The sequence below is a fragment of the Erinaceus europaeus genome, chromosome 18 (assembly GCF_950295315.1).
Source record: "Erinaceus europaeus chromosome 18, mEriEur2.1, whole genome shotgun sequence".
NCBI classification, from domain to species: domain Eukaryota; kingdom Metazoa; phylum Chordata; class Mammalia; order Eulipotyphla; family Erinaceidae; genus Erinaceus; species Erinaceus europaeus.
The window spans coordinates 68,153,097-68,177,417 of record NC_080179.1 but is presented as its reverse complement, the minus strand read 5'-3'; the positions used below and the strand labels follow the sequence as shown (position 1 = coordinate 68,177,417).

Below are 24,321 nucleotides of genomic sequence, written 5' to 3'. Positions count from 1 at the left end.
TCCAGAGGTTTCTGCTCAGAACAGACCACTCTCCCATCCCACTCCCCACAACTTCCTAGGGTTCACTTGGGGTGGGAGGGTGAGGGGTGTATCATTTATACCATGTTCTCAAAGACACTTCAAGAGGACTCAAGCATTTACCTCAACTGAGTTTCCCACAAACTTGTAGGCAGAAGAGGAAGCCCCAGTTTGCAAGCAATTGTGAGGAATCAGCAGGCCTCACTTTATACATGCTAGTGGCATCTCATCAGACGGAGAGTTGGGGAGTAGTGAAGAATGTGGACCAAACAGGGGGGACATGGGGTGGTGGAGCAAAGGGCAATAGTGCTCAGAAAGGTGAAAAGGGGGGTCAAATGGGAGGGCACCAGGCTTGCAGCCAGAGGCAACAGCAGTCCCAGGTTTGAGTCCCGGCACCACCATATATACCAGAGCTGATCTGAGGGGGTCTCTGTTTTTCTCATGAAAATAAAGAAATAAAAGAAAGGAAAGGAAAGAGAAAGGGGGAAAAGATGAAAGTGTGAGTGAAGAAAAGAAAACAAATTGGTGAGAAGTGGTGCGAGCAGCCACATTTAGAGAGTCTAGGAATGGCCTGAACATAATGCGAATCAATGAGAATGCGAATCAATGAAACACAGACTAGGAGAAGAAGAAGAAAGTTTTCGATCAATTCTCAATCCTTGACCCTAGAACCCCACAGCAGCATCCCCCAGTGTTTGCTTCATTATGGAACCTTTTATCCTGTTACATTCTTCTTAAACCAGATTTTCCAATTCAGATCCCAGGAGTCTGCGTCTCAGCTCCCCAGGTGATTCTCTGGCTGGCAGGCACCTGAGAACGACTTTAACGAGACATGTGATCTCAGATGTGTAACTAAGGCCCTAAGTCTCATTGTTCCCATCTGCCAAATGAAGTCATTTGACTTTATATCAGAATTCCTGCTGGCATTCCATATTCTGTCTGCACCAGCCTTCTGCTACCCACGTCAGCTGTCCTCTCCCTGCCTCCTGTTTATGATTCTGTTTTTAATCTAAATGAAGACATAGACTGAAATGTTGCAAAATTAATTTGGAAGGAGAAATACTTTAAAAGCTGATATATGGGTCTGGGCTTATAGAGTGTCCAAATCACCATACTCAAGGACCTGGGTTCAAACCCCAGCCCCACCTACAGAGCAAAAGCTTCTAAACTAGAGCAGGGCATCTTCTTATTCCTCTCTTCTCTCTCTCTCCACTCCCTTCCACCTCCCTCTCCTCCTATTGCTCTGTTCCTCACCCTCTATCAAAAAATAAAACTTGGGGAGTCGGGCTGTAGCACAGCGGGCTAGGCGCAGGTGGCTCAAAACGCAAGGACCGGCATAAGGATCCCGGCTCGAGCCCCCGGCTCCCCACCTGCAGGGGAGTCACTTCACAGGTGGTGAAGCAGGTCTGCAGGTGTCTATCTTTCTCTCCCCTCTCTGTCTTCCCCTCCTCTCTCCATTTCTCTCTGTTCTGTCCAACAACGACGACATCAATAACAACAACAATGATAACTACAACAATAATAAAAACAAGGACAACAAAAAGGAAATAAATAAATATTTAAAATAAATAAATAAAAAAATTTTAAAAATAAAGAAAATGCATGCATTAGGAAAAAAAATCCTGTTTCACAGGGGGTGGGTGAGGGAGCACCTAGTTGAGCACACACATTACAGTGCTCAGGACCTGGGTTCAAGCCCTCATCTCCGCCTGGAGGGAGGAAGCTTCACAAGCAGTGAAATAGAGAGACAGGTGAGTGTCTGTCTCCCCCTTCCCTCTCAATTTCTCTGTCTCTACTCAAAATTAATAAATTAATTAGCTTTTGTTTTAAAGGAAAAAATCCTGCCCACATTTATTTAATACTAGCTCCTAGAATTTTTTTTTTGTTGGTTTTTACCAGATATTGGCTACATTTTTTTGTTGTTGTTGTAGTTATTGTTGCTGTTGTTACTGATGTTGTCGTTATTGGATAGAACAGAGAGGAATGGAGAGAGGAGGGAAGACAGAGAGGGGGAAAGAAAGACAGACACCTGCAGACCTGCTTCACTGCCTGTGAATCGACTCCCCAGCAGGTGGGGAGTCGGGGGCTCGAACCAGGATCCTTACACCGGTCCTTGTGCTTTGCACCATGTGTGCTTAAACCGCTGTGCTACCACCCGACTCCTCCTCCCCCCCTTTTTTTTGTCCACTTAAAATATGCTGTGAGACCAGGTGGAAAGAAAAATCAATAAACATTGTTTGGTGTTAAGAAATTGCATGTTCAGAAATAAATGTTTAAAAACCCCCACGGGACGCACTTTAAGGAACAGATTTCCCACACTGCCGTAATAAACTTCCTTTTCATGATTAAGCCTGTCACTACCCACTTGAAGACAGAGCAGTATGGCTCATTTGCCTGCTTGCGACTGTATATGAAAGAAGGCCACAGAACTGTGAATACAGAACAGGAAGCTGGACCAGAAGCTCAGCCTGAGAGTGTTGGGTAGGGTTTCTTCCTGGCCTCACTATTTTCATCTTATTAAGATTCTGCTAAGAGATCCTACTTGGAGGGCAGTAATTGGTTTAACATCTTACTCCAGGATTATCCTTTAAGAATCCTACAGTAAATGAAGGTATTTAAATGCAAACAAGTCTTAAAGGCATACTAAACTCCTAAATCTTGATCCCATCAAAGCAAGCAGTTTCTGTATCTCTAGCTGTAAAGCACCCTGGGCAAGGAGACACTGGCTTTGGCAAAGAGAAATAGAAAACAAAAGTTGTTTTTTTTTTTTTTTGGATTAATTTATAACAGAGTAAACGGATGTGATCTTAGTTTTATACAAATTGAGAAAGATGGTGGCAGTTTAAGATAATGGAAACACTGCTACAGGAGTGGAATTGGTAAAATCTGCTGTCACGGGCTGGAGAGAGAGTATAATGGTTATGCAAAAGACTTTCATTTCATGCCTGCGGCTCTAAAATCCCAGGTTCAATCTCCAGCACTCCCATAAACCAGAACTGAGCACTGCTCTCAAGAATAAAAAAACAAAGAGGAGAGCAGGGGGGTGGCACATTTGGTTGAGTGTACATGTTACAATGTGTAAGGACCAGGGTTCAAGCCCCCTGGCCCCCACCTGCTGGGAAACTTCATGAGTGGTGAGGCAGTGCTGCAGGTCTCTCTCTCTCTTCCCCCTCTCCACTCTTTCTTGATTTCTCTGTTTCTATCAAATAAATATTCTTAATTACAAAAAGAAGAGGAAGAGAAAGACAGAGAAAGGGCCAGGTGGCGGCACACCTGGCTGAGCGCAGGTTATAATGCACAAGGACCCATATTTGATCCCCCAGTCCTCACCTGCAGGAGAGCTTTGCAAGTGGGGAAACAGGGCTGCAGGTGTCTCTCTCTCTCTCTCCCCCTCTACCTGCCCCTTCCCTCTCAATTTCTGATAGTCACTATCCAGCAAATAAATAAAGATAATTTTAAGTAAATAAAAAGAAAGGAAGGAAGGAAGGAAGGAAGGAAGGAAGAAAGAAAGAAAGAAAGAAAGAAAGAAAGAAAGAAAGAAAGAAAGAAAGAGAGAGAGAGAAAGGAAATCAGGTGTCCAATCTCAGGTGTCAATCTCTTCCAATAACTTGCTATAAAATGCTGGTCATCTGGTTCTGTGTCTCTGAATTTCAGTTTCTTCTCTTCTACAATGTGATGCCTACCTACTAAGCATACTGGGCCTAATGTATTAAGGATGATCAACTTCTTGGTTCATTTACTCATCTCCAAGTCTCCCTAGAAACACCCATGCCTCCATTCTACCCCCTGCCCAGCCTGCTATCATGGTGGATCAGTCTCCTGAACTGAGATGTCTACATGGAGAGATGGGGATGGAGTGTGACAACTACTGGAGCCCCTTCTTTCCCAATAAAGTGCACAGGTTCACATGTACAAGGTCCTGGGTTCAAGCCCCTGTCCCCACCTTCAGGGGGAGGAATTTCACAAGTGGTGGAAAGAGCTGCAGGTGTCTCTCCTCCCTGATGCTCTGCCCCTCTATCTCCAAAAATATGACCACCAGGAGTGGTGAGGTCATGGAGACACTGAGCCCCAACAATTGTGGCAAGACGAATTAATAAGGTGTACATAGAAAGAAGAAAGCTAAGGAAAGATGTTTTGGGGTCCAGTTGCAACAGCAGTTGCCATGTTGTCCTGTTGCCGTCTCCTCTGCCCCCCCCAAAATAAAAAAGATAGGGAAGTCTGATCAAGACAAAGAAATAAGGGCAGAAGGAGACAGCATAATGATTATGCAAAGAGATTCTCACATCTGAGACTCCAATGTCCCAGGGTCAATTCCCAGCACCACTAGAAGCCAGAGCTGAGAAGTGTTATGGCAAAAATAAATAAAATAAAAATAGACATAGTTTTCATTAAATAAAAAAGATAAAGAAAGAAAGCAAGAGAGAGCACAGAAACTCAGCGTATGAAATGGACATGGAGTATCTTTCACAGGTAGTGAAAACATTCCTCAACTGTGGGAGTCAGGTGGTAGTGCAGTGGGTTAAGCGTAGGTGGCGCAAAGCACAAGGACCGGCATAAGGATCCCAGCTCAAGCCCCTGACTCCCCACCTGCAGGGGAGTCGCTTCACAGGCGGTGAAGTAGGTCTGCAGGCATCTATCTTTCTCTCCCTCTCTCTATCTTCCCCTCTTCTCTCCATTTCTCTCTGTCCTATCCAACAACAATGACATCGATAACAACAACAATAAAACAACAAGGGCAACAAAAGGGAATAAATAAATAAATAAATAAATATTTTGAAAGTCTTTAAAAAATACAACAACAATGAAAAACAACAAGGGTAACAAAAGGCAAAATAAATAAGTAAATATTAAAAAAATTTTTTTTAATTCCCCAATTGTAACATTAATGGAAACAGACTAAAAATTCATTGACTTGTGTACTACGAGGAGCTGAGTTTGGTGCTGTCTGAATTATATAGCATTTTTTTAACTTTAAAAGGAGCCCCCAAATTTGGGTTTCTCTACAACCCTGACAATGACTGCTAATAGATCCTGTATTGCTGAACAACTTCCTCTGTGTCCTTAACTGAACAGCTTTGAGTCACTGGCAAAGGTGTTCCAAGGACTCGAGCCCTAATGCTACATGCTATGTGCTGGGAATACTGTGAGAACCAGGTTGAGTGTGGTGAGGCTTTTCCCATTGGAAAATGGGGAACTGAGGAAATGAATCTCCCTGTCAGACTCTCTCTCTCTGAGGTTGAGTTTGGGAGAGGTACGGACCTCAGTTCTCTGCCTTCCTGTTAGCTTACTCCCTGTCTCCAGAGACCTTACATTTTTCTGCCCCCAGGGGCTCGGCATTCCTTAAAACATTAAGCCAGTTCCTCTGATTCACCCTGCATTCCTTGATACAATGGCCCACTCTCTTATTATCTACATATCAATGTTCTGCTTTGTCTAACAAATGACTTAAGGTCTCTTCCCTATTCTGCTTATTTGATATATTCTCTTTCTACCCTCAAGACCCTCCCTGCCTGCAGGGTATTACTAATCCTACCAGTTAAACCCCTCACAACAGTTGCTAAGGAAGTTCCTATCTTTCCCAGCCCCTTTTGCCTTTCTCCACCACTTTCCTAACCATATATGGTATTGTCAAGCCACTTCTGTTTTCCACTTGCCACTTACCTTTTCCAGCCTCAAAGAGCCGGGGCGCTTGGACCGGGATCCTGACACCGGCCCTTGAGCTTTGCACCATGTGTGCTTAACCTGCAGTGCTACCATCTTACTCTGGAGCGTTCAGATAAATAAAGAATTTGAACCACCTCTCCGCCACCACCTCAGTTCCTGGGTCATCTCTCTTATGTTGCTAGCCCGGCATCATGAATTAATAGAAACTACTCCTTCAATTCAAACTTAATCCAAAATATGGGTTCTGCAGCAGGCAGGATAGCTCGCCTGGACAGTGTGCCTGTTATGCCATGCCAAAGGTGCAGGTTGGAGTCTGGGCCCCACTGCACTGGCAGAAAACAGTGGTGGTGTGGTGTCTTTCTATCTAAATCAATTGGTCTGTCTGTCAGTCTGTGTGTCTGTCCCTGTCTGAAAAAGTCAGCTCAGAGCATCAAAATACAAAACAAAAACAACAAGAAACATAAGGGTGGTGGCACACCTGGTTGAGAACACATGTTATAATGTTCAAGGATCCAGGTTCAAGACACTGATCCCCACATGCAGGGAAGATTCACAAGCAGTGAAACAAGAATTCCATCCCCCACCTCTGCCTCCAAGGTTATTGCTGAGGTTAGGAGTCATCACTACAAATCCATAGCTCTGAGGCCAGTTGGTGGTGCACCTAGCTGAGTGCACATGATATAATGTACAAGGAATCAGGTTTGAACCCCCAGTTTCCACCTTCAGAGGGAAAGCTTTGCAAATGGTGAAGCAGTGCTGCGGGTATCTCTCTCTCTTTCCCTCTCTATCTGCCCCTCTTCCCTTAATTTCTGGCTATCTCTACCCAATAAGTAAATAAAGATAATTTAAAAAAGAAAGAAAGAAAGAAAGAAAAGAAAAGAAAAGAAAAGAAAAGGAAAGGAAAGGAAAAGAGGCTGGGTGGTGGAATACTTGGCTGAGTGCACAAGTTATCATGTACAAGGACCATGGTTTGATCCCCCAGTCCCCACCAGTAGGGGGAAAGTTTTATGAGTAGTGAAGAAAGTCTACATGTGTCTCTCTGTTTTTCTCCCTCTCTATCTCCCCATTCCCTCTCGATTTCTGGCTATCTCTATCCAATAAGTAATGATAATAAAAAAAATTTTTTAATAATTTAAAAAATAAAATCTAGTTAGAGATCCCTTACTTTTTTTTTTTACACTTTTTTTTCTTTATTGGGGGGGATTATTGGCTTCCAGTCTACAGTAAAATACAGTAGTTTGTACATGTGTACCATTTCTCAGTTTTCCACATAACAATCTAACACCCTCTAGGTCCTCCTCTGCCATCATGTTCCAGGACCCTCCCCTCCTCCCCACTACAAAGTCTTTTACTTTGGTGCAAAGTGAACCCAGTTCAAGTTCTGCTTTGTGTTCTGCCTTCTGTTCTTATTTTTCAACTTCCGTCTATGAGTTGAATCATTCCATATTCATCCTGGAGATCTTTATATGTGATACATCAGACAAAAGGCTAATAACCAAATTATATAAACAGCTCACCAAACTCAGCAACAACAACAAAAATGACCCATCCAAAAAGAGGGAGAGGATATGAACAGAATATTCACCACAGAAGAGATCAAAAAGGCCAACAGACATATGAAAAAATCCTCCAAGTTATTCAAGTCAGAGAAATGCAAATAAAGATAACAATGAGATAGCACTTCGCTCCTATGAGAATGTCTGACATCAGAAATAACAGCAACAACAAATGCTTGAGAGGTGGGGGGAGGGGGAAGGTGGTAAGGAACCCTCCAGCACTGCTGGTGAGAATGTAAATTGGTCTAACACCCCCCCCCCATGGAGAGTAGTCTGGAGAATTTTCAGGCTAGAAATGGACCTACCCTATGATCCTGAAATTCTTCTCCTGAGATATAGCCTAAGGAAACAAACATAACGGCGCAAAGACATCTGTGCATACCTATGTTCATAGCAGGACAATTTGTAATAGCCCACACCTAGAAGCAGCTCAGGTGTCCAACAACAGGTAAGTGGCTGAGAAAATTGTGGTCTATATACACAGCAGTTAAGAATGAGGAACTCACCTTCTTCACACTATCTTGGATGGAGCTTGAAGGACTCATGCTAACTGAGATAAGCCAGAAAGTGAAGGATGATATGGGATGATCTCACTCATAAGCAGAAGTTGAGAAATAAGAACATAAGGGGAAACACAAAGCAGAACTTGGACTGGGTTTGGTGTATGGTACCAAAGAAAAGGACTCTGGGGCTGGGGGGGGGGGGGGTAGGGGGAGTTCACATCCTGGTGCAAGATGGTGGAGGAGGACCTAGGTTGGGAGTAAAAGTGTTTTGCAGAAAATTGAGAAATTTCACACATGTACCAACAACTATATTTACTGTAAGCCATTACTACCCCCAATAATTTTTTTTCAAAAATGAAAGAAAGCAAAAATTTTCATATATACACAGATATCTTTCATTTTGGGAGAACTATGGCAGTTACCACTGGAGGGGAGCGGGCGCACAGAACTTGGGCAATAGGAGTGCTGTGGAATCACACCCCTAATATCTTGTAATCTTATAAATCACTAATAAAATATTTAGAATCAAAAAAGAAAGAAAGAAAGAATGGGAGTTGGGTGGTGGCACACCTGGTTGAGTGCATGTTACAATGCACAAGGACCCAGGTTTGAGCCCCCAGTCCCCACCTTCAGGGGTAAAGCTTTGAGTGGTGAAGCAGTGCTGCAGGTGTCTCTCCATCCCTCTCCCTCTCTTTCACACCCTTTCCTCTTGATTTCTGGCCGTCTTTATCCAATAAAGTTAATAAAAAATTTTTAGAAAGAAAGAATTGGCTGAGGACATGATGAGAGTAAAGATCTAGAGTCATTCTAATTAAATTCAGGAACAAAGATGGCTGCTGAACTAAAAATCTAATGCTCCAAGTGGCTCCTTAATCTACAAGTATGTTGGTCTGCTTCTAATTCTGCTTCTAAGACCACTTCTGTTTTGATCATCACGTTAGGTTCACTTGCATTGCTTAACGCTGTGGTCTATTTACATAATCATTGTTTTGTTTGAGACCTCTCTGGTTTAATCCCCACTGGTTCGAGCTCTTTTTCCACTCTGCCCCCTCTCCTAGTCACATCCTGTTTTCCACCATTTAATCCCCACTGGTTCGCATGCTTTTTCCTTCTCCCCATCCCCTATGCTACGTACTTTCTCTTTCTGACACTTCCGCCTCAGGAGATATAAAGGACAGGATTTTCTAATGAATAGAGATTAGATTGATTGCACTGCATTCCCAGCTCAGCCATGAGTCCCTGGTCATCTCTCTCCTGCCTGCGAAGCTAGCCTAGCACCAGTAAAATGACTAAAAATCCATGTTTCACAAGTATTAAACTAAATCATGTCACCTAGTTTACTCAGTAATGTATAAGGTAATTAAAGAGAAAGGAAGAGAGGAAGGAAGGGAAGAAGGGAGGGAGGGAGGGAGGGAGGGAGGGAGGAAGGAAGGAAGGAAGGAAGGAAGGAAGGAAAAAAGTAAATACTTCTTTGTAAGTGTAAAAAAAAAAAAAAAAGCAAAAGATTCCTTATTCCTTCCCTAACACTCCTCATGTGTGCTGTCAGAATACTTGTCCATCAGAGAAGCTATCCAGATGATGATCCTTGTACAGAACAGCACTGCACATGGGCACGTTAGAGTTAGTGACAAGCCTGACAGTGTTTTTAAAAGCATTCCTCCAGGTTATTTGGCCACAGAATCCTTTTCCCTCGCAACCCAAATGTTCATAATATGAAGATCAGTGTTGCATGGAACCTGCTTTGGGAAATGTTCTTCTATTCCAATCAGGGTCACATTCCAGTCATAGCTACAGAAATCCACAGGCTAAAGACAGAAAGACACCAGGCACCAAGTATCTATTTCCATCTAACGCAGAGGGTGTCTACTGTATTCTGGTACGTCCAGAAAATCATCCAAGTATCTAATTCCATCTAACGCAGAGGTGTTTCTACTGTATTCTGGTACGTCCAGAAAATCATCCAGACAACTAACTTCTCTCTTGGTCATTAAACCATAGCTATTTCTCTGCTTACTATAGGAATGCTACTCACAGGAGATAATATCGCTTCTATACTTAGAGGTTATAAGAGACGAGCTGAGAAAAGTGATTCAGAACCCTGTTTCTTCTCTGGGGGCTCCAAAGCACTTACTTACCTTGATATGAAACTCTAGGTTTTCGTCCATGGAATAGATGTGATCAAAGATGTCATGTGCGATCCTTGGGATGATGCCCATGAGTTGTGGATCGTGGAGCTTGCCCTAGTGAGTCAAGAACACAAGCACAGGTGGTTAGAGAGTGCCAGAGGGGAAGGGGGAAGAAAGAAGGGAGCAGACATGGCTTCTGGGAATGGTCGTGCAGCAGGGAGCTCGCCCAGAGATGGACCAGATACATCAACAGGCCAGAGGCAGGGAAGTGACTGAATAATCGCTCTTAGCACCCAGCAGGGGAGAACTTGTCCTGTTGGGTTCTAACAGTTCACAGTATTTGATCTGACCAGCACTCAGGGAAACATTTCAATGCTTGTGTGGAGAACTGACAGGTTGGCTAGGAGGGAGAGTGAGCAGAAGAACCAAGGGCCCATAAACCCGTCACTTTGCTTTAATGAGACCACTTTCAGAACTGACACATGGCTTCACTAATGTCAGCACTGCTCAAAAAATTTCCAAGAAACTCATTCTAAAAATCCCTTCAGTATCACCATGCAAACCACTCAAAGGAATCTGCTTTCATCTGTTTCTCTTTAATGTCTGTAATTTCCAGCCTGAATTACTCCAAATAAATTTTTTTTGGCTATTTCTAATACTGAAATTCACTTGTAGGATAATCTCTTGCTCCTCCCTTATCATTCTTTTCATTTTACCAAAGGGACAAAGATATAAATGAATTCTGCTATTTGGAGTATGACCAAATTCACCACCTCTGAAGACGTTCAAAGAGATATGCAGTAGGATAAGAAATAATGACACAGGATCTGGAAGCAACTCCTTACGAAGAATTCTAGATCAGGTCAGATTTCAGGGTATAAACTCCCACTGAGCTTTTTTTAATGATCACACCCAAATGAATACTTACATTCTGTTACATGTTACCTAGCCCATCAATGCACACTGTCTACAGGTCAAAAGTGACCACGCTCTATTGGTAACTGTATACCCAAGGAATGTTCGAGATTTTTAACAAGTTCTGAAATGCCAGGAACAAACAGAACAGCAAGGAGAACACAAAGACCACAGGGAGACCCAACAACCTTTATCAGTTTGACTCATAGACTTCTTTCTAATCTGTCCAACACAGGGAATATCTGTTTTGGTTTTCTCAATCAAACTCTCTTTTTCCTTCAGGGATTCATCACAGAGTGGGCCTCTGAAAACTGGACTTTTGTTTGCCTGTTTGTTTGTTTGTTTGTTTGTTTGTTTGAGATAGAGGCAAAGAGAGTAAAACTGAATCTTCCTTCAACATAGTGAGGACTGGGCTCAAATCTGGGTTGCATGTAAGGTGAATCAGTGCACTATTCAAGTGAGCTATTTCACAGGCGCAAAACCTTGGCTTTCAAGTCAGTATGACAGCAGCCAAAAGCAAGCAGGCATTCGAACCTGACACTCACTACCACCCAACAAGCACTCTTCATTACAAACCCTCCGTCACACCCATGATGCCCAAGTCTATTGCTCCATTAAGAGCAGGAGAAACTCAGGTTTCAGGTATGCTTGATCTGGAGATGCTCTCTGACCTAGAAAGCCAGGCAGCCTTCAAAACACCTTTATCAGCTAAGAATTTCAAGTCACCAGTCCTGGAACCTTAGGGTGGGGCCCACTTTTCTGCATGCTGCTCTCATTTCAAATCAAATAATATTGCATCTGCGGATCGCAACCTAATCAACGCAATGAGTGCCACCCCAGCATGCTTCACTTCAGACTGTGACCAGACACTTCAGGTGTGGAATGACAACCCTTCAGCTTCATCACTCGGGTGAGACCTTTCCTTTCATAGTATACTCTAATTCCATTCCAGGTGTTCCACTCCCCAATAAAGTCCCCAAACCTAGATACAGTCCAGGTCCCCTGAGATAGAGCAGAGGTTCACCCGTGCCCATAAACTAGGGGAAAAATATATACCTGAAAGCAGAAGTACACAAGAGCATGCAGGGAATACCCCCCAACACTTCATCTGCACTATTCCAGTCTTTAGGTCCATGACTGTTCAACAATTTGTTTGGCTTTGTATATTAACTCTCTTTTCAGCCACCAGGTTTTGGATGCCAGCAAGATGCTGACCAGACTTCCCTGGACAGACGACCCCATCAATGTGTACTGGAGCTCCACTTCCTCAGAGCCCCACCCTACTAGGGAAAGAGAGAGGCAGACTGGGAGTATGGATCGACCAGTCAACGCCCATGTTCAGCGGGGAAGCAATTATAGAAGCCAGACCTTCCACCTTCTGCAACCCACAATGACCCTGGATCCATACTCCCAGAGAAACAGAGAATGGGAAGGTTATCGGGGAGGGGATGGGATATGGAGATCGGGTTATGGGAATTGTGTGGAATTGTACCCCTCTTATTCTATGGTTTTGTTAATGTCTCCTTTCTTAAATAAAAATAAATAAATAAAAATAAAAAAAGAATTTCAAGTCACATATCAGGCTCAGGAAAAAACTAGTATAGTCATGGGCCCTTTGGAATATACTTAAAATAGGTCTACTAGCTATCTTCAAAACGGAGGCCCCAAATTTTCATCTGCAATATCCCAGCCTTTAGGTTCATGAATAGTGAACAATTTGTTCTGCTTTATATCTTAACTCTTTTTTCAGCCACCAGGTTCCAGATGCATGATGTCAACCAGACTTTCCTGGGGAGACGACCTCACCAATGTGTCCTGGAGCCCCACTTCCCCAGAGCCCTGCCCCACTAGGGAAAAAGGCAGACTAGGAGTATGGATCAACCTGCCAACGCCCATGTTCAGCAGGGAAGCAATTACAGAAGCCAGACCTTCCACTTTCTGCATCCCATAATGACCCAGGGTCCATGCTCCCAGAGGGATAAAGAACAGGAAAGCTATTAGGGGAGGGGATGGGATATGGAGTTCTGGTGGTGGGAACTGTGTGAAGTTGTACCCCTCTTATCCTATGGTTTTGTCAGTGTTTCCTTTTTATAAATAACATTTAAAAAATTATATATATAAAAGAATCTCAAGTCACTGAATGTGTTTTTACTATTTTTTGGCTTGAGAAGACATTCCCCCAAGGCAGGAACAGCCAGTGCAGAGGTAATGGACAAACAGAGACACTGTTAATGATGTCTGATGCGGAATCTATAATATAGATACCTGCAGAATTGAAATTAAATGGTTTACTTCATGTGCTTAATGACAATATTATATCATTCGGATCACAGAAGATTTTCATTAGGAATTTGGGAGACTTATTTGAACTGAAGAGTCTGAAAACCTGTTTCTATTCCCAGCCATTGATTTCTATCTGATGAAAACAGCACCAGCTGATAGAGAGTGAGTCTCAGATGTTGGTAATTACTGCTTATTAGCCAACACAAACATGGAACCAATCAAACTCTGCACCGCATGTGCTCTTGTGGAAACTGCTGGAAAGCTGAAGCCTTACAGTGCAAACAGAGCTCAGTTCCAACACATGTCCTGTCACCACTGGGAGGATGCAAGTCATAACCCCCCCATACCCCCCCAGCCACAGTCCTTTAATAATTCATCAAAATCCCTAAGATTTGTCTCAGAAGCTCAGGGCCAAAAAATGACAGCTACTCTGAAGATCAGTTGTAATCGACTCAAGTCTGTTTCCTTAGAGGCTTTCCCTTTCCACAGATTTCTCTTCTGGCCAATTCCTGGCTTCTGTAAGTGTCGTCACATTTACGCAAGACAAAGCAGTGCGTGTGGACAGCATCTCTTCCGCTTCTAGATAGCCCCAACCCCAACATCGGATGAGAAGGGAGCAAGTGTTCATTTGGAAAAGTAGCAATACAACTCTCATCCCCACAGTAATAGAAGAGATGCCCCAGTCTCCCACAGAGCTAGGGGCTGGGATGCCTGATCCCACTCACAAGCCCAACAGTAGTGAGGGCCTGGAGGCTCAGTAAACTGAGTCTGTCTCCACCCCAAAAAATATCTGATGTGGGTGGTGTGTGTACAGAAGTATGCGAACGTTTGTGGTATACATGGGGTGTGAACTGTGTGTGGTATGTGTGAGGGGGTGTGTTTAAGCATGTGGTGTGTGTGTGTGATATCTGTGTGATGCATGTGCATTTGCATGTGGTGTATGTGAGGAGTGTGTTTGATGTGTTCAGTATGTGCCTAAGTGTGTGGCATATATGTGTGTGTGTCTAAGTGTGTGGCACGTGAGTGGGGTTGTCAGTGTGTGTGGTGTGGGGAGAATGTGGTGAGCGTGGTGTGTACTTGTGTGCTGCTGGTGTTTGGGGGCTGACACACTAATGTCTGGATGTGTGTGATGTTGGTGTGTATGCTGCGAGAAAGGGGGCGCTTTGTGTGCCTATGGAGGGTGTTGATATGTGTGGTACAGGTGTGAGTGGTGTGTGTGTGTGAGAGAGTGAGGTCTTCCATAAAGGTCTCCTCCTCTTCTTCAGATTAGCAAGACAGCTCACTTGGATAGGGTGCCTGCTTTGTCGTGGGCACCAAAGGTTCGAGTCTGGTCCTCGATGCACTGAAGGAAGCTTCAGTGATGTGGTGTCTTCTCTCCTTTTTTTAAAAAAAATTTTTTATATTTATTTCCTTTTGTTGCCCTTATTTTATTGTTGTAGTTGTTGTTATTGATGTCGTCGTTGTTGGATAGGACAGAGAGAAATGGAGAGAGAAGGAGAAGATAGATAGGGGGAGAGAAAGATAGACACCTGCAGACCTGCTTCACCGCCTGTGAAGCGACTCCCCTGCAGGTGGGAAGCCGGGGGTTCGAACCGGGATCCTTATGCCGGTCCTTGAACCTCGCACCACATGCGCTTAACCCGCTGCGCTTCCGCCCGACTCCCAGCGTCTTCTCTCTATCTCTCTATCTCTTTCTCCCTATTTGAAAAAGTAGGTCTGGAGTATTGAAACCCCAGGGACTAAAAACAAAAAAGGTCTCCACTGTTTCTATGGTGATTCCCTCACACACACACACAAGCATGCACACACTGGCCACCTCAGACGATGAAAAATGGTAATGGAGCAGAGGGTTGTGGAAATGGAGAGAACAGAAACATATCTTCAGGATGCAAGGATGTGGGATAAAAGCCTGAAAACCTGAGAGGTGAGCGAGACTCAGACAGGTGAAGAGGAGGTATGCAGAGAAGACTGTCTGAGAACAACTGGCAAAGGCCATGGCACTGAGACAGAAGACTCTAGGCACAGAAATGTGGGCAGTTGGCTATAGAGCCAGGAGTGGGCTTGACCAGTGAAAGAGTACCGCTTCATCAAAAAAGGAACGCAAAGAGGAGAAATACCCACAGGCTTATATCCTGTATGATTCTTTTCAGAAACTTGCCCTACTTCTTTTTATATATACTTATTTATTTATTCCTTTTTTGTTGCCTTTGTTGTTTTATTGTTGTTGTCGTTGTTGTTGGATAGGACACAGAGAAGTAGAGAGAGGAGGGGAAGACAAAGGGAGAAAGATAGACACCTGCAGACCTGCTTCACCATCTGTGAAGCAACTCCCCTGCAGGTGGGGAGCCGGGGGCTTGAACCAGGAACCTTATGCCAGTCCTTGTGCTTTGAGTCACCTGTGCTTAACCTACTGCACTACCGTCCAACTCCCTACTTCTTTTTTTTTTTTTTTTGCCTCCAGGGTTATTGCTGGGCTCAGTGCCAGCACTGCAAATCCACTGCTCCTGGTAGCCATCTTTTTGTTTGTTTGCTTGCTTGCTTTGGATAGGACAGAGAGAAATTGAGAGGGGAGGGGAAAAGAGAGAGGAATAGAGAAGGTGCAGATGATTAAGCACTCACACAACAGTGAGCCAGGACCCAGGTTCAAGGTCCTGGTCCCCATCTGCAGAAAGAAAGCTTCACAAGTGCTGAAGCAGAGCTGCAGGTGTCTCTATCTTTCTCCCTCTCTACCTCCCCCAGTCCTCTCAGTGTCTCTCTGTCTCTATCCAATAGCAAATAAATAAATAAATTTGGGGGGGGAGAGAGAGAGATAAGACACCTGCACCACTTGTGAAGCATCCCCCCCCCCCCGCAGGTGGGGAACCGAGGGCTCAAACTGGGATCCTTGTGTGGGTCCTTGAACTCAGTACTAAAGTGTGCTTAACCAGGTGTGCACTGCCTAGCCCCCAAAATTAGTCTGTATGCACCTCCTCTGTTTGTGTTTACCAAGAGGTTATCTTCTCAGACCTCCATCCAAGGACGAGGGTGGTTCTCCCTAAGCTCTATCAGGCTTACACATGGTCCCAACACTAGTCCTACTTCTGAAAATGTCTATAAGAAAGAAGGAACCAAGGCAGGCCACTTGGGCACTGAACACCCTCTTTCTTCTCGTGTAGATGCCTCCTCCCAAGAAAGACAGCTTCCAGAAACACTAAAGATGGGAAAGCGGACGGCTCCCGTAGGTAACAAGTTGGTCAGACAGGCTCATGAGGAACTTGGTTGGGATGGATAGGAGGAAGCCTGGCCCACTCATTCTGTGGCCTCCAGCTGTCTCTCTGGAAAGAAGGAAACACAAGTATCTTCACCCACCTATGTCACTGTGCTGGGGAGGGTTGCCAAGTGAGAGAGGGCCAAAAGACACACTCTGTGGTATCCCACACTGAACAGAGGGGCTCTCTGCCCCCACAGTCTTCCCTCAACCCAGGATCCAGTGTAGGCCAGGCTGGGTCTTCTCCCGTTCAACACCACCACTCGCAAGGGTCTCCTGTTTTTACTGAAAAAAAATCTGCCCTAAATGCTCCATCTTCAGAAGCTAATCTTTCCAGTTTTATATAGGCTTATGGGCTTCTTTTCATCAATACAAGGTAATAGAAACACCACTGGATGTCGAACCAAAAATAGGGGAATTAACATGAAAATAGCAGCTTTGCAAAGCGACAGCCTGTCCATTCAGAGCACTACCATTCCCTTCCTGAGCCTTTGAGACCACAATGTGTAATTCCGGGTACAAGAGAAATCCTTCCACACAGAATGAGCCCTGCAGTGTTTTTAGATTTTAATTGCAACCTGGGCTCCTGGATTTTGTGGTCTCTTACAGTCTCTATGACTTCAACTCAGGGCTCCTCCTTCCTTCTGATTCCCTTGCAAATATCCCCTACCTTTTCTTTAATCTATAATCCCCCTACAGAGATGGAAACAGGTGGGGACACGGAGAGAGAGTCACCCGAGGAAGAAAAAAAACTCACACCAGTACCCCTCTCTCCCGTGGGCATAATAAGCACCTGATCTTTTAAAAGTCACAATAAAGAAAAGTAACTCCTTGCAATGAACCTACGAAATCTTATAAGGACAAAGAAGTGGCAGATTCTTTGGTAGACATCTGTGAGGTAGGTCCCTGTGAGTGCCCTGGGCATGGAGGAAGGTACCTCAAAGAAGGTTGAAGGTAGCACAAGGCCCAGATGCTCAGGATGCTCTCACAGAGTGATAGCCTTCCAGTTTTGCTTTTAAAGAACTGTGTGGCTCTTTCTAACTGCCTTACACCCACTGCAGGCCCTCCCTCCAACACAGACACGGACTAAGGCTATACCCTGAGAACAGGTCTTCCTTGTGATGGTTTACCATTTACGTTGCTTCCAGTTTAGCAAGCACCTTAGTAATTCACAAAGACAAGTTCATCTGAGAGCTGAAGAAGTCGCTCTTGTAAGCATTCCCTGAGATTTGGGAGGGTTTCTAAGACTTTCTGTTCTGCTCTACCACATAGCCCAGTGGAGTTTCCAAAGCCCAGAGACTGACAGAGTCCCTCAGGGTATGCCCTTCTGCTCTCTGCTTTAGGGTATAGGTAGGAGGTTTTGTCCGTGGTCACTGAAGTGGGTGCAACTTAGGGAATGTATCGTGAGCTTAATGTGCAGCTTGGCAATACGAGAATCCGGCATGAAGCCCAGCCAGTCTATCTTGGCGTTAATCTCAATCGCACCCTGTCATTTCACGAACATCTCATAAAAACTGCAGCAAAGGTGGGCGCGAGGAATAACATCATTGCAAGACTGGCCAGCTCCTCATGGGGCGCGAGCGCTTCCACACTACGATCATCATTTCTGGCATTATGCTATTCCACTGCAGAATACTGTGCCCCAGTATGGTTCCGTAGCCCCCATGTCCACTTGGTCGATTCCAAATTATATTCCTCCATGAGGATAATTTCTGGAACCATCCGTTCCACCCTGGTTCCATGGCTGCCAGTTCTTAGCAACATCGCCCCGCCAGATATTCGTCGGGATGCGGCATCATCTAAGTTCATTTCCCACGTCTACGCTCGACCGGACCTGCCAATATATGCGGATATCTTCGCCCACCCTGTCCAACGCTTGACGTCTCGTCATCCAATCTGGTCCCCTACGCCTACACTGAACTTCTCTGTTCCAGACTCTTGGAAACAGAGCTGGCAGTCAGCTGAGGTCAAGAACAAACACCTCATCACAGACCCCTGCAAGCGTCAACCCGGCTTTGACCTAGCACGTTATGATCGGGCCCTCCTCAATCGCTATGGAACAGGCCATGGCCGGTGCGCCGCTATGTTCCATCGCTGGGGAGCCAGAGACGACCCGAACTGCCCCTGCGGCTCCAGACAGACTATGACCCACATAGTCAACGACTGCCACCTCTCCAGATTCAAAGGAGGTCTCGAAACTTTACATCAGGCTCAACCTGACGCTGTTGACTGGCTGCGGAAGAAGGGCAAACGCTAGAAGAAGAAGGGAATGTATAACAGCCACTTTTCTTTTCTTTTTTTTTTTAATATTTTATTTATTTATTTTCTCTTTTGTTGTCCTTGTTGTTTTTCATTGTTGTTGTAGTTATTATTGTTATTGATGTTGTCATTGTTAGATAGGACAGAGAGAAATGGAGAGAGGAGGGGAAGACAGAGAGGGGCAGAGAAAGACACCTGCAGACCTGCTTCACCGCCTGTGAAGCGACTCCCCTGCAGGTGAGGGGCCGGGGGCTCGAACTGGGATCCTTATGCCAACCTTGTGCTTTGCGCCACCTGCGCTTAACCTGCTGAGCTACAGCCACTTTTCTAACACAGAGGAAGTTATGGGTGCGGCCTAGGAGGTGGCACAGTGGATAAAGCTCTGAACTTGAAAGCATGAGGTCTAGGGTTCAAGCCCCAGCCATCACATATGCCAGAGTAATGCTCTGGTGTCCTCTCTCTACTTCCCTCTCTTCCTCTCATTAATAAACATAATTATCAAAATAAATAAATATCTTTTAAAAAAAGGGGGGGGAAGCCAGGTGGTAGCACACCAGGCTAAGTGCGCATGGTACTATGAGCAAAGATCTGAGTCCGGATCTTTGGGGCAAAGACCTGGGGCCACGCTCCCCACCTGTAGAGAAGAAGCTTCATGAGCGTTGGAGTGGGTATGAAGGTGTCTTTCTCTTCACCTCTCTATCTCTCCCTCTCCTTTCAATTTCTCTCTGTCCTATCAAATAATAATAAAATAGAAAGAAGAAGAAAGGGAGCCGGGTGGTGGTGCACCTGGTTAAGCACACGTTACAATGTGCAAGGACCTGGGTTCAAGCCTCCAGTCCCCACCTGAAGGGGGAAAGCTTTGCAAGTGGTGAAGCAGGGCTGCAGGTGCCTCTCTGTCTCTCTCCCTGTCTATTACTCCCTCCTCTCTTGATTTCTGACTGTCTCTATACAATAAATAAACAAATATAATGAAAAAGAGGAAGAAGAAGAAGTTGTAGTAGTAGAAGAAGAAATGGCCATCAGGGGCAGTGAATTTTTTTTAAAAAGTAAATAAATAAACAAATTAAAAAAAACAAACAGCCAGGCAATGGTATACCCAGTTGAGCACACACATGACCATGTTCAGGAATCTGGGTTCAAGCCCCCAGGCCCCACCTACAGAGAAAAAGCTTCATGAGCAATGAAGCAGGGCTGCAGGTCTTTCTCTCTTTCCCTGCCTACTTCATCCTCCTCTCTGTATTTACCTCTGTCTCTATCCAATAAATCAGCAAGACATTAAAAAAGAAGAAGAAGAAAGGAAAGAGAAAGAAAGAGAAGAAAAGGGAAAGAAAGAAGGAAAGAAAGAAGAAGAGAAGGGAAGAGGAAAGAACAGGGGAGTCGGCGGTGGTGCAGCGGGTTAAGCGCAGGTGGCGCAAAGCACAGGGACCGGCATAAGGATCCCGGTTCGAGCCCCCGGCTCCCCACCTGCAGGGAAGTCGCTTCACAGGCGGTGAAGCAGGTCTGCAGGTGTCTGTCTTTCTCTCCCCCTCTCTGTCTTCCCCTCCTCTCTCCATTTCTCTCTGTCCTATCTAACAACGGCGACATCAACAACAATAATAACCACAACAACAATGAAAAAGAAAAAAAAAAAGGGCAACAAAAAAGAGAAAATAAAAACATTAAAAAATTTTTTTAAAAAGAAGAAGAGGAAAGAACAAAGAAGGTTATGGGTCTAGAGGCAGGTGAGGGGCGGGAGCAGGTGCACTGCTGTCTGTCAGACGTGAGCTACAGGCAAGAGGGGTCAGCAGACAGCCCTGCTCAGGAGGAGGAGGTGGCAAATAAATCCTGTGCTTCTTTTAATCTTCACAGTCCCTGAACCACTTTGTCTCTAGCAAAGAAGGTGAAAATGAGTCAACACAGCAGAAAGGAGATTCCCCTGGAGCCACAGCCACATCTCCGATCCGTACAAGCCGAACATCAGAGCCTTAAGGATGTTAGCCTCGTGCCTTTGAAGCCCCCTCTTCAAGAGGAATGATTCATAAGCTCAACCAACTCTGCAGAGGCAGCAGCGTCTCAGCCACCATCCCAGGAGGCAGCGGCAGCGGAAAACCTCAGCTTAGGGGATGACGGACTCATCTTGCCTTGAGGCTTATCGGCCAAATTCCCCCCAAACTTGCTATATGCAGCCTCTTATAAGAACCCCTTTCCTGCCTCTCCATGCCCAAGCTTTAAGAGGACTAGCCAGCCCTGCAGTTCTCATAGGAACCCACGGTAAAAAGCAGGGATAGGCACCAGGTGGTGGGGCACTTGGTTGAGGGCACATGTTACCAACTGCATGTCCCAGTCCTTACCGGGAAGCTTCACAAACAGTGGAGCAGGGTCGTATAGTCTCTCTCTCCCTCTCTCTCCCCTATAAAAAACAAAAGTGAAGGAAAAACGGCCACCAGGAACAGTGGAGTTGTGAGTTGTGCAGGCACCAAATTAAAAACAATACACGACTAACCCTGGTGGAGACCAAAAAAAAAAAAAAAAAGTCAGGAAAAGAAGTAATTCTGTCTATATACCTGCTGTCTGGTGTCTGGAAGATCCCAGCCAACACTGCAAGCTGGGGTCACCCCTTCTAGCACCCATCACAGTCATGGAAGGAAGGAGAGAAGGAAGGGAGAGATGGAGGGAGGGAAGGAGGGAGGGAGGGAGGAAGGAAGGAAGGAAGGAAGGAAGGAAAAGAAGAGAAAAGAAAGGAAAAGAAAAGAAAGATAAAGTACATGAGACCTTAATGGTAGCCTTTTTGGTCAATACCAGGCCACCCCGTTACCTGGAATCCTAGTCAGGGAATCCTTGGATTCCCCCATAGATACAATAGGTCTAGACCTTTAATAGACCAATCTCTCTCTCTCTCTCTCTCTCTCTCTCTCTCTCTCTCTCTCTCTCTCTCCATCACTGGTCACTTTCACCAGGCATGTCATCATAAACCCTCTTGCGGGTCTCTCCGGGACCTTGCCCTCCGGGACTGTAAAGGAGCAATGGTAGAGACTGCCTCAGTGGCTGAAGGGAAGCTGGGTCAGGCTGCTCTGCCACACGAGGAAGACTGGTCCTGAAATGAGCACAGCCTAGAATGCTTACAGCTGTGAGCATGAACTACAAGCTCAGACTGACAGGGACTCAGAGGTTAAACAGTTTCCTGTGCTGACTATGAATAGATATGCTCCTGGGTCAGATTGACGTGGTAAACAGTTAACGATTTATCTGTTTTCTTCAGGTTTGGGAGCTACTCTCTGCCCTAATCCAGCTTTCTAGCCCTATTCTCAACTCTGACACCACCTTCTCAGATTTCCTTTTTCTTTCTTCTCTCTTTCTTCCTTTCTTTCTCTCTTTCTTTTATTTATTTATTTTCCTTTTTGTTGCCCTTGTTTTTTATTATTGTTGTAGTTATTGTTGTTGTTATTGATGATGTTGTTATTGCATAGGACAGAGAGAAATGGAGAGAGGAGGGGAAGGCAGAGGGGGGAGAGACCTGCTTCACCACTTGTGAAGTGACTCCCCTGTAGGTGGGGAGCCAGGGGCTCAAACCGGGATCCTTAGTCGGTCCATGCGCTTAGCGCCACCCGTGCTTAACCCACTGCGCGTGCTACCGCCTGACTCCCCTCTCTCTTTCTTTTACTGGATAGAGACAGAGAAAGATTAAGAGGAGAGAGGGAGATATAGACGGGAAAGAAACAGAGAGACAGCTGCAGCACTACTTCACCACTCATGAAGATTTCCCCCTGCAGGTAAGGACCAGGGGCTCGAACCTGCATCCTTGAGCACAGTAATATGTGCCTTAAACCAGATGCCCCACCACCTGGCCCCCCAGACAATATTCTTAGTCCACCTCCACGTTAACTATCAAGCTCAGTCTAAAATTACTTAAGTCATGGGTCCCTAGGAACATACTTAAAATAGACTTCTTAGCATCTTATCACTCTAAAGTACCTGTTCTACTCCTGCTTTCGGGCTCCTGTTTATTAAACATTTTGTCCAGCTTTATATCTTAACTGCCTTTCAGACATCAAGTTGCAGATGCTACTATGATTCCATCCTGAACTCCCTGGGCAGATGACCTCACCAATGAGTCCCAGAACCTCGCCTCTCCAGAGCCCTGCCCCACTAGGGAAAGATTGAAACTGATAGGGAGTATGAACCAACCTGCCAATACCCAGGCCCAGCAAGAAGCAATTACAGGAGCTACAACTCCCACCTTCTGCACCCCAAAAAGAATTTTGGTTCATACTCCCATAGGGGTAGAAATTTTAGGGGAAGATGACTACAGGGCTCTGTAACCCAGTTCCATCAGGACCCAGAAAGGGGGGAGGAGATAAAAAAAAGGAAGACATTTGAAAAAGAAGGCAGGACCATAGAAAAGATAGGCAAAAATACAGATAGATAAACAGACAGACCTCCCATATCTGTGACCCTGGGAGAACCCCTTTTGTTGCCCTTGTTGTTTACCATTGTTGTGGCTATTATTATTGTTGTCATTGCTGTTGTTATTATAGATAAGACAGAAAGAAATCGAGAGAGATGGGGAGACAGAGAGGAGGAGAGAAAGATAGACACCTGCAGACCTGCTTCACCGCTCGTGAAACGACTCCCCCTGCAGGTGGGGAGCTGGGGGCTCAAACCAGATCCTTACGCTGGTCCTTGCGCTTCGTGCCACCTGCACTTAACCTGCTGCACTACCACCTGTCCCTCTATTTTTTATTTTATAAATTTATTTATTTATGTAATTATCTATCTATTGGATAGAGACAGTAAGAAATCAAGAGGAAAAGGGGGAACAGAAAGAGAGAGAGAGAGAGAGAGAGAGAGAGACATGCAACATTGCTTCACCACTTGCAAAGCTTTCCCTCTGCAGGTGGAACTGGGGGCTTGAACCCAGGTCCTTGCACATTGTAACATGTGTGCTCAACCAGGTGCGCCACCTGGCCCCCCCACTACAGTTTCCAATAGAAGGAATGGGAATATGGGAATCTGGTGGTGGGAACAATGTGGAAATGTACCCCTGTTGTCTTGTAATTTTGCAAACCAATATTAAATCACTAATTTTAAAAAAGATAAATGGATTAAAAAATAAAAATAAGTGAAACCATGAAAATCCTGGTTCCAAAGAAGTCTGCACGTTCTGCTGTGGAAAATCTTTACCCAGTATATACTGCTAGATGTTGGGGGATTTTTGTCAGCCAAGGTTGGAAAACTAGAACTGTATAAAAATGCCCCCATTTTAGAGACTATCTATAATCAAACAGATCACAGAACAGGCCAAGCAAATTCCCTGCGGGCAGCCTATGGACACAAGCCAACTTCTTTAAATCTCAGACTTACAGTTTTGATTTTGCATGGCTCCCCAGCAGATTTGCTTATTGTACACGGTTTTCTTATCTGACTTTCTCAGTTATGCTGGGGCTACAGTTCATCTAGGTATTCACACCGAATGGCTAGCCTATTGGTGATAATTCTAATAGAAGGCATTACCATCTGGATGGAGATATCAACAAAGGGTTTTTTTAATTTTATATTTTTATAATTTTTATATTTATTATATTCCCTTTTGCTGCCCTTGTTGTTTTATTGTTGTAGTTATTATTGTTGTTATTGATGTCATTGTTGTTGGATAGGACAGAGAGAAATGGACAGAGACGGGGAGAGAAAGATAGACACCTGCAGACCTGCTTCACCACCTGTGAAGCGACTCCCCTGCAGGTGGGGATCTGGGGGCTGGAAGTGGGATCCTT

General features: G+C 45.0%; 1 protein-coding gene across 2 annotated transcripts in view; it reads right to left on the bottom strand.

Moving 5' to 3' along the window:
• KIF5C (kinesin family member 5C) overlaps positions 1 to 24,321 on the bottom strand; it is a 206,979-nt gene that overhangs the window by 106,523 nt on the left and 76,135 nt on the right. For both annotated transcript variants that reach the window (XM_007522235.3, XM_060178097.1), the window contains exon 4: positions 9,877 to 9,981. In XM_007522235.3, the coding sequence (XP_007522297.1) occupies positions 9,877 to 9,981 (105 nt within the window). The remainder of the gene's footprint in view (positions 1 to 9,876; positions 9,982 to 24,321) is intronic.